At 43.9% G+C, this 16,284-nt stretch overlaps 2 protein-coding genes across 3 annotated transcripts in view; one reads left to right on the forward strand and one right to left on the reverse strand.

The window, feature by feature from the left end:
- MCM9 (minichromosome maintenance 9) overlaps positions 1 to 15,694 on the forward strand; it is a 48,264-nt gene extending 32,570 nt beyond the window's left edge. The window contains exons 9-21 of one of the 2 annotated variants that reach the window (XM_078584848.1): positions 3,722 to 3,787; positions 3,857 to 3,949; positions 4,197 to 4,313; positions 4,900 to 4,972; positions 5,974 to 6,040; positions 6,305 to 6,386; positions 12,165 to 12,286; positions 12,376 to 12,443; positions 12,545 to 12,654; positions 12,721 to 12,768; positions 13,821 to 13,973; positions 14,875 to 14,952; positions 15,383 to 15,694. In XM_078584848.1, the coding sequence (XP_078440974.1) occupies positions 3,722 to 3,787; positions 3,857 to 3,949; positions 4,197 to 4,313; positions 4,900 to 4,972; positions 5,974 to 6,040; positions 6,305 to 6,386; positions 12,165 to 12,286; positions 12,376 to 12,443; positions 12,545 to 12,654; positions 12,721 to 12,768; positions 13,821 to 13,973; positions 14,875 to 14,924 (1,049 nt within the window). In that variant the 3' untranslated portion in view covers positions 14,925 to 14,952; positions 15,383 to 15,694. The remainder of the gene's footprint in view (positions 1 to 3,721; positions 3,788 to 3,856; positions 3,950 to 4,196; positions 4,314 to 4,899; positions 4,973 to 5,973; positions 6,041 to 6,304; positions 6,387 to 12,164; positions 12,287 to 12,375; positions 12,444 to 12,544; positions 12,655 to 12,720; positions 12,769 to 13,820; positions 13,974 to 14,874; positions 14,953 to 15,382) is intronic. The other variant, XM_078584849.1, reaches the window with a different exon arrangement.
- Positions 9,685 to 11,244, reverse strand: LOC144710992 (uncharacterized). Its single transcript, XM_078584879.1, has 2 exons — positions 10,266 to 11,244; positions 9,685 to 9,966 (listed from the first exon to the last, which is right to left on the reverse strand). Exons 1-2 carry the CDS (start codon positions 11,242 to 11,244, stop codon positions 9,938 to 9,940), a joined length of 1,008 nt encoding a protein of 335 aa, XP_078441005.1. The 3' UTR covers positions 9,685 to 9,937.
- Positions 15,695 to 16,284: the final 590 nt, after the last annotated feature.

Below are 16,284 nucleotides of genomic sequence, written 5' to 3' on the forward strand. Positions count from 1 at the left end.
TCGACGCTTGTTGACCTGTTTGTAGACTTTTCTGGCTTACGTGTAAATTGGGCCAAATCAGCATTTGTGAGTTTGAATTTTCTCCAAGAGGAGGCAACACAATGTGCCGAGGCATTGGGTACACCGATTGGCAGCCTTCCTATGAGATATTTGGGACTACCACTGACCTGAGGGCGGATGACTAAGGCGGTGTGGCAGCCAGTGATAGAAAAAGTCGAGAGGGGGCTGGAAGGATGGCAAGCTAAAGTGCTATCCAGAGGCGGCTGGCTGGTGCTCCTGAGATCAGTACTGTCAGCTATTCCTATCTTTCATCTTTCTATATACAAGCTGCCAGCCGGGATCAGCCAGAGACTGGAGGGCTTGATCAGACGCTTTTTCTGGAAGGGGCACGGTAATGACCAGAGCCGAGGACTAGCACTATTCGCATGGGATACCATTTGCAAACCCCTCCAGCTAGGAGGCTTGGCTGTGCTGCACATCCAAAGCATAAATACGACCCTATTAGCGAAATAGGTAACAAGGATCATGCAACCAAGCGAGGACCAAGTCATCCAAATCTTGAGAGACAACTATGGCGAGGGCTTAAACTGGGCTGAGAAAACGGCTTCAGTTAGGGGGCCGTCACCTTTTTGGCAAGGTCTCAGACAAATATTCCCCAGAGTTCAAGATTTCTACTCAGCCCGACTAGGTGATGGCTCGGTATTTCACTTCTGGACAGACCACTGGTCGTCATGTGGCCCCCTGAAAATAGCACTTCCGCGGCTATTTGCGCTAGTGCAATGCCCCGAGATCACAGTTGGGGAGTGTTGGGAGGCACATGGATCCCAAGGTTCGTGGGCGCTCTATCACACAGAAGAGGGGCGAACCTCTTGGAGATGTAACACGCTTTGAACCAGCTTTGCCCCAGTTACGGCAAAAAAGATGGGTGGGACTGGACCAATGCCAATTTTAAAGTGAGGAAAGCCTACGAGGAGATTCGCCAGGGAAACACAGAAAATGTAGAGAGTGTTCGGGCATGCTGGATGATATGGCGCCTAAAGATACCTTTGAAAGTGAAGATCTTCGGGTGGCTACTACTGGGCAATAGACAGGCGACCTGAGTTTTCCGGAGGAAAATGTACCCTGACACACCGACGGAATGTGGTACTATGCACAGGAGGAGACGAGGACTGTAACCATCTATTTTTTGGATGCCCTTTTGCTCGAACGTTGTGGGCCACATGAACTCAGGCGGTGGTGACACGACATCAGAAGAGGCCTCCTGGGACTCCATGCGGAGACTTGGAACCAGACAAAACGAAGAGGGGGGCAGAGTGTTGATAGTACTCAGGGGAATTTGGCGCCACAGGAACGAAGTGGTATTTCGAGGTGGAACAGCTTCCACAGACTAGCTAGTTAATCCACGCGATGGAGGGACTTATGGCGGCATGGTTCCCCAGAGCCAGGATTGGAGGGGGACGAGGATAAATACCCAAGTAAATGAGCCTTAGGGCTTGAGTCATGTATTCGCTGGATGGTTACCTATTTTTTCGGGAGACCGCCTTTAAGCATTAAAAAAAATCATTTATATCTGTGGATATATTGTAGCAATTTGGGCTGTTTCTCATATTTATCTCATAAAGTACTAAGAAGCAGTCTTCTGTTCCCAGGTCAAGTACTCAATCTTGATAGCAGCTGTCTCTATTTATTTGGTTACTGAGATACTGTGGGTTCAGCATTTCCAAAGAACTGGAGGTCTCTCCATCTGGTCCCATGCTTGATATGATCCCCATCGTATCTGGGTTTCTCTCGTTACTCCAGCCCAATTGGAACATTCAGGTCATTTGGACCTTTTGTAATTCCTTCAAATAGGACTGCCCTCCCTTTAGGAGGGCAGCCAAGAAGTATCAGGAAATGTGCCTGGCTCCCGGGTGATGTCCATCCCGCCACTATCTTCCCTCTGATGACATCCACTCTGTTGGACCTCTTCTTAGGCGATATCCACTTGCTGCAAGTCCACCCCGGTATTTCATGTGCATGTGCCGACGACATCCAGGTGTCTTTTTCCTCCCTTTCTATCCTTTCCTCCATATGAACTTGCAGGTTTGCACCGATGCTGGAGTAATGTGACAACCAGTCTGCCCTTTCTATTGCATCCTTTCCAATATTTCACAAATGCCTTCAACATATTTAAATGGATCATCATTTCATCTATGAGGGTCCATGGTGGGCTTCTTGAACCTGCTGCTGTTTCTTTAGAAGATCAACTTGTAGATCTCTTCACAAAGGCCTTTCCCGGCTTGTAAATGGTGTTCCTCTGCTCAGAGATTGGTGGTTATAATATTTATGAAAGGCATTCCTCAGCTCCAAACTTGGTTCTAATAATCATTACTGATTATTAGAATCAAGTTTGTATATGCCATTTCCAGCTTTTAAACTTGGTTCCCTCTTTTCATCAAAAAAAAATGTCATTTGAACCAAGTTTGCACCAGTGACAGGTATGCTGTTGAAAAATGGTGATGTGTCATTTCTATATGGGATAAGGCTCATCATCTCTCTCACTCCGCTTTATCTACTCTTGTTTGTATACTAGAACTGATACTCATAGGGATTGTCCGTCCAATATCTGGTACCGGACATTCGATATTTGATATCCGGAAGAAACGGGATGGTGTCTGATATCGGATATCGGACGATAACCGTCCGATAGGTGAAAACGGATCTCGGAGACAGATATGGAATGTGTAAGGACGAGACGGATATCGGCGACGGATATCGAATGGGTAAGGACGAGACGGATATCGGAACTGGTATCCGGATATTGATATCCGGTATCAACAAAAAAAATCAGTGTTGATCATCATTTTAGATGATTTATGTTAACAACCCCATGTGTTTTTGATATATATCCTACCTCGTATAAGATATACAGCTCAAACTTTTTGTATTCTTCCATGTGGGATAACAGGATTTGGAGTTCAACATTAAACTCCGAATCCTATTGTCCCATATGGAAGAAAACAGAAATTTTGAGCTGTATATATTAAATGATTTGATTATACAATTAATAAATAATTACTATAGTAAATGATATATAGTAAAGAATTTGATAATATATTTAATAAATAATTACTATATAATTTCCTTGTTTAATACATAATATATGTAATATATTACTTCGTCGTTTAATATATACAACTCAATATTTTTGTTTTCTTCCATATGGGATAACATGTTAATGGTATACTCCGAATCTTGTTATCCCATATGGAAGAAAACAAAAAGCTTGAGCTGTATATATTAAACGAGCTACTTAATAACTTAGAAAGCTCTCTGCTTACCCCCTGGCTCACATATTTCCTCTTCACAGTACTGTTGCACGATGACAACTATGACGATTAAATTATACTTTTACAAGCCTTCTATGTTGGATATTGAAATCCGATATCCAACTCCGATATCCGATATCGTCATCCTCCCCGAGAGATGGAGGCGGATGATGACATCGAGATGGATACTGATATCGGATATCAGTACTGTGGCAACCGATATCTGATATTGTTATCCAGTATCCGGATATCGGAAAAAACGGATACCGAAATTTTGATTTCCGGTATCCAGTACAGCATCCGTCCCGATACCATAATTCGATGTTGATATCGGGACGGGCGATCCCTAGATACTCATCTTTGAAAGAAGACACATCTTTTTCCTTTATTGTCAGATTAATATATTTTTTCAGGAAGGAATTTTATTTTGCAAGGAATCTGCCCCCAAGTTTTTGGGCTTTTTACTGTTAAACTTGCAGGCAAGACATTTTAATTGGCTTCTGAGTATCCCATACCTTTACTCAGTTGTGTCATTTTGATTAATTCAGTAATGTTAACCCTGGTGGGAGGTGTTCAGCACATTGGGCCCTCAGGAACTAAAGTTCGTGGTGAATCTCACCTTCTTTTGGTCGGCGATCCTGGTATGTTCTTGTGGGAAGGACAACCATTTGAGTAACTTCATAGATTTCTTGCAAAATATAAACTATCTTATTAGATGTTTTATTTTGGTTTGGAAAATAACCTATGTGACAATTGATTTGGAAACTCATCTGACAAAACTACTAGTTTTGAAATACAGCAGTATCTGCTGGAATATTGCATTTTTTAAACATAACTGCTGACAATAGATATAGTGTGGCTGATGCTTTGGGAGTGAATGACTTCTAGGGACTGGAAAATCGCAGTTTCTAAAATTTGCCGCCAAGTTAAGTACTAGATCTGTAATAACTACGGGGCTGGGGAGCAGTAGCGCAGGACTTACAGTTACCGCTGTGAAAGATGGAGGTATCCTTCAAAATATTTTCATCACTGTTAAGTTTTTTTTCATCATTGTTAAGGACACTTCTTATTTTAGAACTCCGCAATGGCGAGTGACTGAATCTTGGGAATATTCTAGACACAGAAGGGAAAGCTTGGCCAATGAGGCCTGGCCTTCCAGTTACCTTCGCTTCCTTCTTGATTGTGATATATTCCTTGACTCTTTTTTTTTCATCAATGTTAAGTTTCAGAGTAACACTTAACGTAATTTTCAGTTCAAGAGCATTTGGCTACATTTATCTTTCTATTATGCATTTGTGGCACGAAAAATGGAAATTTATCTTTTCAAGATTTTATTGATGCAGTTGTCTAGAAAAATGGCACCCCAGTTCGACAAAAATTTAATGCATTATTTTTCTGTTGTGTTACTCTCCCAAGTACTCTAGTTTCAGCTCATAAAGGAACAATTTCCTGATATAGATGTCTCGAGCCATCTATTATGAAGACTGCATTCTAAAATTCTTCAGAAAAAAATCAAATTATTTTACCATTATCAATGTTATTCAGAGGTTTCTTCTTTATGACGGAAATGAAATTATAATTTTCATCACAGGGGAATGGATGTTGGAAGCTGGGGCTCTTGTATTGGCAGATGGTGGGCTCTGTTGCATCGATGAATTTGATAGGTCCCCTTCATTTTTAAATTAAGAGAGCAACTCATGACATGAATCATTCCACGTCATTGGACTAATACTTCTGATGCTTCAAGATGATATCTAGACTCGTTTCATTCAGGACAAGGATTTTGCGGGATGATGAGGGAGAGGGTTAGGATTAGGAGAGGAAAAGACGCCCCAAGGTGGGCAGAGAAAAGTCAGAGAGAGCATGAACTTTTGGAATATGAATGAGAAAGAGAGGGCACAACCAAGAGAAGAAATGTGGGAGAGAGAGGGAGAGGAACCAGAGGCAAAACGTTGCATTCTTCTTCTAAATGGCTTAAGGCCCCCAGTTTCTTCTATGGGTACTTGGCGCTTATTTGGCCCAAGTTGGCTCGATTTAAATGGTAGGAGATAGACCAGTTGGTCCCAGGTGGCTAAATGGGTCTGATTAAACTGATAAAGCATAGTAGAGGAAGCAAAAGGCCTTTTGCTATTTTCAAGAAAGAACTCTTAGAGTTTCCAGTGCTTCCTCTCCAGGCTATCTTGCTGTCTCTCCTGGGTCTCCTGCATCTCTCTCATCCCCTCCATTCGCTGTTTCTCCTCCATTCTCAGGGTTTCTTCCTCTCTCCTAGCTTTCTCCCTCATCCTCACTCACTATCTTTTCTCCAATAGAAAGGTTTTGAACAACTTGATATAGAAAAATGGTTCAATTGAAGTTTAACAGTAAAATGAGAGTGTTTCTGGCCGATTTGATCCCTGTCAACTATTTCAGATAGCATTATTTATTATTAGACACCTGGTTTGACCTCCTTCCATTCATCGTGAAATTAAAAACCTAGTGTTAGCATCACCTTCTTTCAGCCACAGTTACCATGCTCTTTGCCTCTATCTCCATTTTCCCATATTTGCCTAAGGTGATCTTCCCTATTTTTCTTCAAAAAAAATAGTATTACATATCTTGAAATTAATGACACTTTATTTTGCCAATTTTTTGTTTTTTGTTCTTGATGTTGATTTCTGGCTTACAGCATGAGGGAACATGATAGGGCAACAATACATGAAGCAATGGAACAGCAAACAATCAGTATAGCTAAGGTAAAATATATTTACGTGATCTTGAAGATTTATGTAGGCACACATGGTATATCTTTGGTCCTTTTATTAACTATACAAATAAATTATTTAGTTAACAAGCTTGGGCACAAATGGAAGTACTTCAAATTGAAGCTCCAAAAGTGACATCATGAAAAAATATTCATCCAAAAGTGACACTATTTCCTAGTTATTGAACCAACATATAACGTTGTTTTTGCTTTATGTATTTTATTTTGAGTTTGACTTATATTATTGTTCTTGCAGGCTGGATTAGTTACTACCCTGAGTACGAGGACAATCGTATTTGGCGCCACAAATCCGAAGGGCCAGTACGATCCGATGCAACGTATAACACCATGACATACAATATTAGTTTTAAAGCTCATGTTTTGTATTTTCTCAAAGTACTATTTTAAACTCCATGAAGAACTCCATAGGGATTAGCGTACAGAGGTAGCAGAAGAGAGGGGGGGAAGACATGAATAAGAGAAGAGAAATAAGATAGAATAGGGCTTGTGGAGGATCCTTTTCGCACTTGGAGTATCAGGTAGTTGGATATTGTCAGAAAGAGGCAGCCAAAGGGAGCAGAGAGAGAGCAAACTGGGAGGAATGGAGGAAGAGGAGAAGGGAGGAAGAGCTCCAGCCTCAGGCGGCGCTTTTTGGAACAAAAGAAAGGAGAAAATGTCATACTAAAGCGGCTAGGGTTTGGGGCCCCTTTAAAGGGGCCCCTTTACAATCTCCCACGTGGGAAGATTTTAAGTGACCTCCCACGTGGGAGGTTCTTTAAAATAAGGTCCCACGTGGGACAGTCCTGCGCTCAGAATAAAACAGAGAAAGAGAGGAGAAAGAGAGAGAGAGGGGAGGCCTCTTGGTGGGCCACTTATAGGCTTGTGGCCCACCTACACTTAGGCCGTAGAGAGAGACAGAGAAAGAAAAAAGAGAGAAAGAGTTAATGGTTGCTGGGCTCGGTCCAACACCCCCCCGCAAGCTAGGTGTGGATGTTGACCATGCCTAGCTTGGACACCAGCAACTGGAATCTGGGACCCGGCAGCGGCTTGGTGAAGATGTCCGCCTTCTGGTCTGCAGAAGGAATGAAGACTGGTCTGATGATCCCGCGCTCAATGTTCTCTGCCAGATAATGTCGATTCAAGGCCATATGCTTGGTTCTGTCATGCTGAACAGGATTTTTCGCAATGGCCAGAGCAGACTGGTTATCACAATGTAGTACGATTCCACCACCGTCGTACAAACCAATATCTTCCAGGAGGTGTTTCAGCCACCGGCATTCTGAGACGCCCCGTTTAAGAGCTCGTAACTCTGCCTCTGCACTTGACAGAGAGATTTCTTTCTGCTTTTTGCTCCTCCATGTGATCAAACTACCGCCTAGGAATGTGCAGTAGCCTGACGTGGATCGACTGTCGACAACAGACCCCGCCCAGTCAGAATCCGTATAAGCCTCCAGAGATAAGCCTCCGTCACGTGCAAAGAAGAGTCCCTGCCCCACTGTAAATTTCAGATAGGCAAGTATGCGATACGCCGCTCGTAGGTGAACCTCATGGGGCTCGCTCATGAACTGACTTAGCAGGCTGACAGCATACGATATATCTGGTCTGGTATGATTGAGGTAGATTAACTTCCCAATTAGTCTTTGGTATGATGTTCTATCAACTGCTGCCCCCCCATCAGCCTTTCCAATCTTCATATTTGCATCAAGAGGGGTTGAAAATGGCTTGCACCCCAATTGTCCTGTCTCCTGAAGGAGATCACGAATGTATTTGTGCTGACTGAGCATGATGCCTTCTTTTGAGTATGCCACCTCTATTCCCAAGAAATACCTCAACTGCCCAAGATCTTTCATATCAAATTGTTTGGATAAGGATGCCACCAGCTGACCAACTTCTTCACGGTCCCCTCCGGTAATCAATATATCGTCCACATATACTAACAAAAGAGTTACTTCACCAGTCGAGCCTCCTTTTATAAACAGTGCATGATCTCCTCTCGCCTGGCGGTAGTTCAATTCGACCATCGCCTTAGTAAACCGTCCAAACCATGCCCTGGGGGACTGTTTCAGTCCGTACAGTGCCTTCTTGAGTCGACAAACTTGATTTGGACTATTGGTCAGCAAATATCCGGGGGGAGGCTGCATATAGACTTCTTCTTCCAGCTCCCGTGAAGGAAAGCATTCTTCACATCGAGTTGGAGAATTTTCCAATCACACTTGGCTGCGGCGCAATCAATACTCTCACCGTGTCAAATTTGGCCACTGGGGCAAATGTTTCATTATAGTCTATGCCTTCCGTTTGGGTATACCCTTTAGCAACCAATCTGGCCTTGAGCCGCTCTAATGTTCGATCGGATGAAAACTTCGGGGTGAATACCCAGCGACACCCAACTGCTTTCTTGCCTTTGGGCAATGGCACGATCTCCCATGTTTCATTTTTCATGAGGGCACTCATCTCTTCATCCATAGCTGCTTTCCATCCAGGATCTTGAAGGGCCTCCTCCACCTTATTTGGAACTCGGAAATCTCCCAATTGAGACAGAAAACTCTTATATGGCTCACTAAATCGCCCATACTTAACATAGTGACTGATAGGATACTTAGCCCGTACTCGGCATGTTCGTACTCCCTTTCGAAGTGCTATCGGCCAACTAAGATCATCATCCACTGGTTGACCGGGAACAATATCATCTGATTTTTCTTCACTTTCTGCTGATGCTTCACTCACCTGCTCATCTTCTACCACAGGCTGGTCCACTTGGCCGTCTTCTTTTGACTGTACTTTGGTGACCTCATCAGCTGATGGAGATTCAGGTGGATCATCTTGGATCGATGGCATTAGTGGGACCGGAGTGGCCATGACTGTGTCCCTGTGACGAAGGAACTCAAAAAACGGAATACTGTCATCTGAGGAGGCACTTGGAGGTGAATTTTCTGCCTGAAAGTAAAATTCGGACTCATTGAACACGGCATCGGCGGAGACATAGAATTTCTGAGATGGTGGGTGATAAAATCTATACCCCTTCTGTGTGCTAGAGTAACCAACAAACACGCACCGAAGTCCCCTTGGATCTAGTTTTCCCATATTCTGATGGATGAAACTCACACACCCAAATACACGAGCAGGAAGTCCCGAGAAGAGTCGCACCTTGGGAAAGAACTTTTTAAGCAAATTTAAAGGGCTTTCATAACCAATCACCCGCATAGGAATTCGGTTTATCAGATGAGCTGCTGTCAGGACAGCCTCTCCCCAATATCTCTTTGGAAGATTACCTTGAAACAATAGCGTCCTGGCTGTCGCAAGTGTATACCCCAAGCGCCTCTCTGCCAGCCCATTTTGCTGGGGTGTATTCACGCACGACGTTTCGTGAACAATTCCCACATCTGAGAAGTAGGATCTAACTTCAGAATTCTGAAATTCTGACCCATTATCTGATCTGAGCCGCTTAATCCGCTTCCCGAACTGATTTTCAATCATCTTGCAGAATTCGACAATTACCCTTGGAGCCTCCCCTTTAGACTTCAATAAGTATAACCACATCACTCTTGTGTGATCATCAACAAAAATAATGAAGTAACGGCACCCCGTCATACTTTCCACTGGACACGGTCCCCACAAGTCACTATGGACACAATCGAATGGCGAAAGAAAACGATCATCCATTAACTTAAACGTACTTCTCCGAAGTTTTGCCATATGGCATGCTTCACAAAATAAGTTCTTAACAAAAATTCCTCGAAACAATGAGGGAAAACAAGTCTTGAGGAGATCGAACGGAGGATGACCCATCTGCTGGTGGAGACGGATCACTTTCTCCTGCTTCAAGCTTGTCCTCCGGGACAGCATGCATTGTCCGGTTCCACCATCCAAGAGGAGCAAGCCGCCTTCCCTTCTAAAGGATAAAATCCTCTTCCCGGAGTCCTTGTCACATAAAAAACACCCGTCACGATCTAAAGTAAACCTCCATCCATAGTCATCAACAATTTTCTGAATGGATATCAAATTAGCTCTCAGGTTTTCAACATGGAGAACATCTTTAAGCTCGCCAAGTGGATGAAGCAAAACACTTCCAACCCCTTTGACCGCCAATAATCCTCCTCCGGCTGTCTGAACTTTATGAGATATGGCAGTGGATGAATAATGATTGAAAAACGACTTATCGGGAGACATATGATCTGTGGCCCCCGTATCCACGATCCAACTATTTGGAGAGGATGTACCTGATTGAGCGAGGGCAGTAGAACTGAGTTTCTCCTGCACCTCCTCAACTCCGGGACTGATAACAGTGGGGCCAGATTGTTGTGGTTGCGACGCTGCTACAAGAGCCTTCTTTCCCGAATTTTGATTCTTCCAGGCAAGTTTCCAGCAAGTTTCCTTCGTATGACGACGCTTCTTGCAGTAGTTGCAGAAAAGAGAGTCTCGATTGTCTTCCCCGTCGCCACCTACTGCTGAGCTCGATGGGGTTGGTCGGGCAGTGCCACCCCCAGGAGGATTCGTCCGACCCTCAGGACGCTTTGTAAGTAGGGCAGCCGAATTCTGGCCCTGTGAGTCTGACGAGACAGCCAGTCTGCTCTCAGCTTGTAGGATGGCGCCAATGGCTTCCTCTAGGGACGGCAGCTTCTCTCGATGCAAGAGTTGACTCCTCACCGATTCGAAGACCGGGTTAAGTCCCATGAGGAACGTGAAAATGCGCTGCTTCAGGATGTATTGCCGCTCTATTGACTGTGGATTCTGTACTGGCCATAAGTAGTCAATTTCTCTCCAAATTGCCTTCAGCCGGGAGGAGTATTGACGGATATTCTCCCCGCCTTGACGCGCCATCGATTCCTGCACTTTCAACTCGTAGATTCTCCAATCATTTGACTGCTCAGACGTGTACTTCTGGATTTCATCCCATAGCTCCTTCACTGTTGTACAATAGAGAAAGTCCCTCATTTCAGGCGTCATTGATCTCAGCATCCATTGCAAAATAAGAGACTCCTCTGCTTTCCATCGCTTGTAATCTGGATCTGCAGGAGTTCTGGGTTCATCAGTGAGATGATCCCCCAGAAATAATCCATAAACTGTCAAAGTCACCATCTTTGACCATTCAAACATGTTTCCCCCATCAAACTTTACTTCTGCAGGGGGAAACACAATTGTTCCTCTTCCAACCTCTGAGTTTTGGGATGTAACCAGCCCACTGACTTCTCCTATCATTGCCTCAGAGTTTTCTTGGACCACCTGGGAGTCTTTGACTTGAACTCGCCTCTTCAAAGCTTGCCATGTCTGAGGAGGTGGTAGAAAGGTTGTACTCGAAGGCAGGTGGTAGGGACAGGCCAAGAAAACACACTTCTGGATTTGCTGCTCCAGCAAAACTTCTCTGCTATCCTTGGTCGATGAAGCCCTAGGCTTTACTGCTCTGATACCATGTCAGAAAGAGGCAGCCAAAGGGGGCAGAGAGAGAGCAAAATGGGAGGAATGGAGGAAGAGGAGAAGGGAGGAAGAGCTCCAGCCTGAGGCGGCGCGTTGTGGAGCAAAAGGAAGGAGGAAATGTCATACTAAAGCGGCTAGGGTTTGGGGCCCCTTTAAAGGGGCCCCTTTACAATCTCCCACGTGGGAAGATTTTAAGTGACCTCCCACGTGGGAGGTTCTTTAAAATAAGGTCCCACGTGGGACAGTCCTGCGCTCAGAATAAAACAGAGAAAGAGAGGGAGAAAGAGAGAGAAAGAGGGGGAGGCCTCTTGGTGGGCCACTTATAGGCTTGTGGCCCACCTACACTTAGGCCGTAGAGAGAGACAGAGAAAGAAAAAGAGAGAAAGAGTTAATGGTTGCTGGGCTCGGTCCAACAGATATTCCCCTAAACTCAACTTAGCTAGAGGTTTCCCATCCTTATATAGTGAAAGGAGTGCTAAGAGAGAATACTACATTAATACCCCAATTTTTAAACTATAAAAATCTAAAAGATATATCACATAAGTGATATGAAATGAAAATATTATTCAATTAATAATTTAAAAACTAATTCAAAGTGAAGTATAATAGAGTAACCAGAATCCAGTCCCTTCGGTAGTTTATTAGATTACAACTCTCCTCCAAAAGTTTGTTCTGATGTGTTACATCACCTATGTTTTGATCAGCCCTATCTGTCAATACCACTCTATCTGGACCATTGTTGAGCAGATTTGACATAGTCCTTGTGCTCCTGGACACAAGGAACCCAGAATGGGATTCTGTTGTCTCTTCCCATATTCTATCTGAGGTAAGTAAACTCAAAGTTTGTCCTCCTTATGACAACTCAAAGGAAACCATGTGGTAACAATCTGTCTTGGATTATCTCCAAACCATTAGAAGCAGGAAAAGGAACATGGGAACGATGAGGACTTAGCGAAAATTTGGTCTCTCCCAATGTTAAGAAGGTAAAGGTTTTGACTGTTACAGAAACTTCCAGATTTTAAACATTCAGGTGTTTTTATCATTTCCACTAATTTTTTTATGTACATTGATGAGCATGGCCCAGGTACATCCATTATGTTAAAGGTCGATTTAAACCAGTTCTCACTCCAGAGTCAGAAAGTATCATTTCAAACTATTACCAACTCCAACGAAGATCGGCAGTCCACAATGCAGGTGATATCACACAGTTATGTGCATCTTAGCTGTTTCTAAGTATACTGACAGTTCCCTTGTGACCAGCTAGGACCACTGTCCGCATGCTAGAGAGCTTGATTCGTCTGGCTCAGGGTATCCTCTCTCGTTCTCTCTCCCTCCCTCTTTCCCTCTCTGTGTGTGTCCCTCTCTCTCCCTCTGTCCCCCTCTTTCCCTCTGCGCGTGTATGTCTCTCTCCCTCTGTGTGTGTGTCTCTCTCCCTCTATCCCACCCACCCCTCTCTTTCTCCCTCTCTCTCTCCCTTTCTCCCTCCACCCTCTCTCTCTCTCCATATCTCCCTCTCTTTCCATTTGCGTCTCTCTCTCCCTCCCTCTCTCTCTCTCTCCCTCCCTCTTTTCCTCCCTTCCTTCCTCCCTCTCTCTCGCCCTCTCTCACTCTCTCCCTCTTTCCCTCTCTCTCTCTCCCTCTCTCCCACCCTCCCTCTCTCCCTCCACACGCTCTCTCTCTCTCCCTCTCTCCCTCCACACGCTCTCTCTCTCTCCCTCTCTCCCCCTCTCCCTCTCTCCCTCTCTCCCTCCACACGCTCTCCCTCTCCCTATTTCCATCTTTATCTTTACCTCTCTCTCTCTCTCCATATCTCCCTCTCTTTCCATTTGCGTCTCTCTCTCCCTCCCTCTCTCTCTCTCTCCCTCCCTCTTTTCCTCCCCTCCTTCCTCCCTCTCTCTCGCCCTCTCTCACTCTCTCCCTCTCTCCCTCTCTCTCTCTCTCTCCCTCTCTCTCCCTCTCTCCCTCCACACGCTCTCCCTCTCCCTATCTCCATCTTTATCTTTACCTCTCTCTCTCCCTCCCGCTTTCTCTCACCCATGGCATATAAGTACCTGGGATTGCCCTCAAAGGTGAGAATGATTGGCATCTTTGAGACTCTCTCCCTGCACTGTGCTCCCTGCATATCTCTCTCACTTCTTCCCACGGTATCTCTGTGTTTTAATTTATCCATCCGTCTACATTCGCTTTGTATATTCTCTTTATATATTTAATTATGATTATTCTTCTGGATTAATATTTATTTGTTGGTCCTCCTCTCCCAACTATTGATTTATGTGTCCATTAATTATGATTATTCTTCTGGATTAACATTAATCAGTAGTTTTATTAATTTTATGAAATTTGGTCTGTGGGGAATGCAGCACATGCAAGGGTTATGTTCAGGAATGAAGTCACCCGACTGGATGCAATCACAGCCATCCTCTGCATCGAGTCATCCATGACTTCCTCAGCCATTGTAGACAACCTTGGAAACGCTCTCCATTCCAACTTTGCCCCAAACCCAGATGAAGAATGTATCCTTTCTTTTCTTTTACATTTCAAAAAATGGTATTCATCAACCCAAAAGTTAAGATCCAATCATGTTCATAGAGATTTTTTAATTATGGCCCATTAATATTTGAATTTTTTGATCTTATCTTTATAATTAAGAAGTGTCATGTTTCTGTTCAGCATCTTTCGGGGATTCATGGTCACATTTTGTGATAGCATCTTAAAAATGAAGAAGTGTCATGGCATTCATCACATGGGAATTCCCAAAGTTTAATATCCAGTTTGATCCATTGATGTGTTTTCTTCTCTGATTTTCTCTTTAAATTCCAGAGGGTTTTGGTCTCTCTTGAGCTTCATTTGGGGGTTCTTAGTGGTATTTCCCATCTTGCCTAGGTGTTCATCACACGGGAATACGCAAAGGTGAAGATCCAATCTGGCCTGTTGAGGTGTTTTCTTTTTTAGCCCATTAAGACTTGCCTTAATCAATTTTATCTAAAATTTGTTTTGGGGGGGGGGGGGGTCTCGTTTCTCTTAAGCCTCATTTGGTTCTTTGTCAAATGCATGTCATGTCGGATCAAATGGGGAGACCCAAAGGTCAAGATCCTACCCAGTCCACAAAGATTTATTCTTTCTGGCCTATTAATATTTTGCTTTCAGCCCATCAAGACATGTCTTTGTTGGTTTTCTCTCTAAATTTGAGAGGGCTCCCGTTCTCTTGAGCATCATCCGGGGGGGTTTTACGTACAGTCATCCTTGGCCAATTGTGTTCTGCCAACTTGGCTTCAAAATGCATTTAGGTTTTTCATGGAAGCATTCAGGATAATCTGCCATTTTGAACAAGAGAAAACAAAAAATATGAGAGACAATATCTGATTTGCGACCTTTTTTCATGGTGTTTTTGGATTTCCTTTGACCCTTCACCAGATGCTAAGCAGGAGGCGCTGATCCTAGAGAAGCTGAGGGCTGTCTGTTAGTCCTTTCCATCCTCTCTCCACTCGTCAGGTACAACAGATCACCTTAGATGTACTTAGATAAACCTGGAGAGAGCAAGAGAGAAGTTGGAGTTTTATCCATCAGCTGAGGTTTTACATGAATTTGAGTTGTCTTGGTTTCCTAAAAAGGTCATAGAAAGCTAGACTGCTATTCTTTTGCTTGCTCCAAGGTTATGTTTGAAAATGAGTTTTGACCTTCAGGCTCTTGACCAATAAATGTTAAGAGAAGTTGTCATGTGGGACATGATTATAATAATAGAAGATGTGTCAAGGTAGATAGATGGAGAGAGCTTCATTATCCTATCCTCTGTATCCTTTAAGGTTCCCTTATAATTTGGGATTGTACCGTCGTTTTTTTTTTAATAGATATACATAGAGGCAATAATCTTTGACCATCAGATTCTTGGTTGAAAGCATAAAGAGAGAAGTTATTGTGGCAGGTTTTGGGGTTGGGTCCAGATGCAGTTTCCTGGTAGCTCAACGAGCACGGTCAGATGGGGAAGGGCCATCCTCAGTTCTTTCTTGGCCCATCTGCACATGAAGACAGACAGGTTTTTTGGCCATTCAGTGAGTCTCTCTCTCTGTTCCTCTCTTTGACTATCACCTGACCCTTTCCCTTTCTACTCTCAATATCCCATGGCTACTCTCTACGGATGATTTTGGCTCCCTTCCCCTCCTTGCCGCCATTCGTATAATTAATTTTCATCTTATACAAGAATTTTTTGTGTAATCGAGGTTTTTTTAATTATATCCCATGAAAGCATTGGTATATAACCAAAGGGTCCTATCAATTTGTATCAAAGTTGATCTTATACCCCAGTGCCAAACGAAATCTTGCAGATTACAGTCAAGGGTGACAACACAGCATCATGTGTGACTGACAAACACGTCTCGTTAGCAGCACTTTGCCAAGCATGTTATAGTCAACTTCTTGGTAGACTGAATTACCCGTATCGTGTCTCAGTTGTAACAGCCTCACCAGCTCTGCCCACTCCAGTGCTCTCTGCAAGCCGAGACCCGAATCCCCACAGGTGTAACACCCCTCCTAGATACTCAAATTGTCCCGTCTACACGTTCCAATCCCAGGGCCACTTGTTCTTTCCCCCCCACCATGATTACTATTGTTGTGGCCTCATAGTACCAATCCTGTTGCATCCCCTGACTTGGGTTATAAAGCCCTCCTACAAGACTTAATGGGCTGCCTAAGTTGCATAGGCCCTCTCCTTTAAGCATATAGGCCCATCAGACCCCCCGTGAGACAGAGGTCGTGGGCCAACAACTAAGTTTACAGCAGGCCCAAAATTCAAGCAAACTGCCTCTCATGTGGTCCCACAACAAGTAT

Source organism: Wolffia australiana, chromosome 13 (genome assembly GCF_029677425.1).
Source record: "Wolffia australiana isolate 7733 chromosome 13, ASM2967742v1".
Taxonomy (NCBI): Eukaryota; Viridiplantae; Streptophyta; class Magnoliopsida; order Alismatales; family Araceae; genus Wolffia; species Wolffia australiana.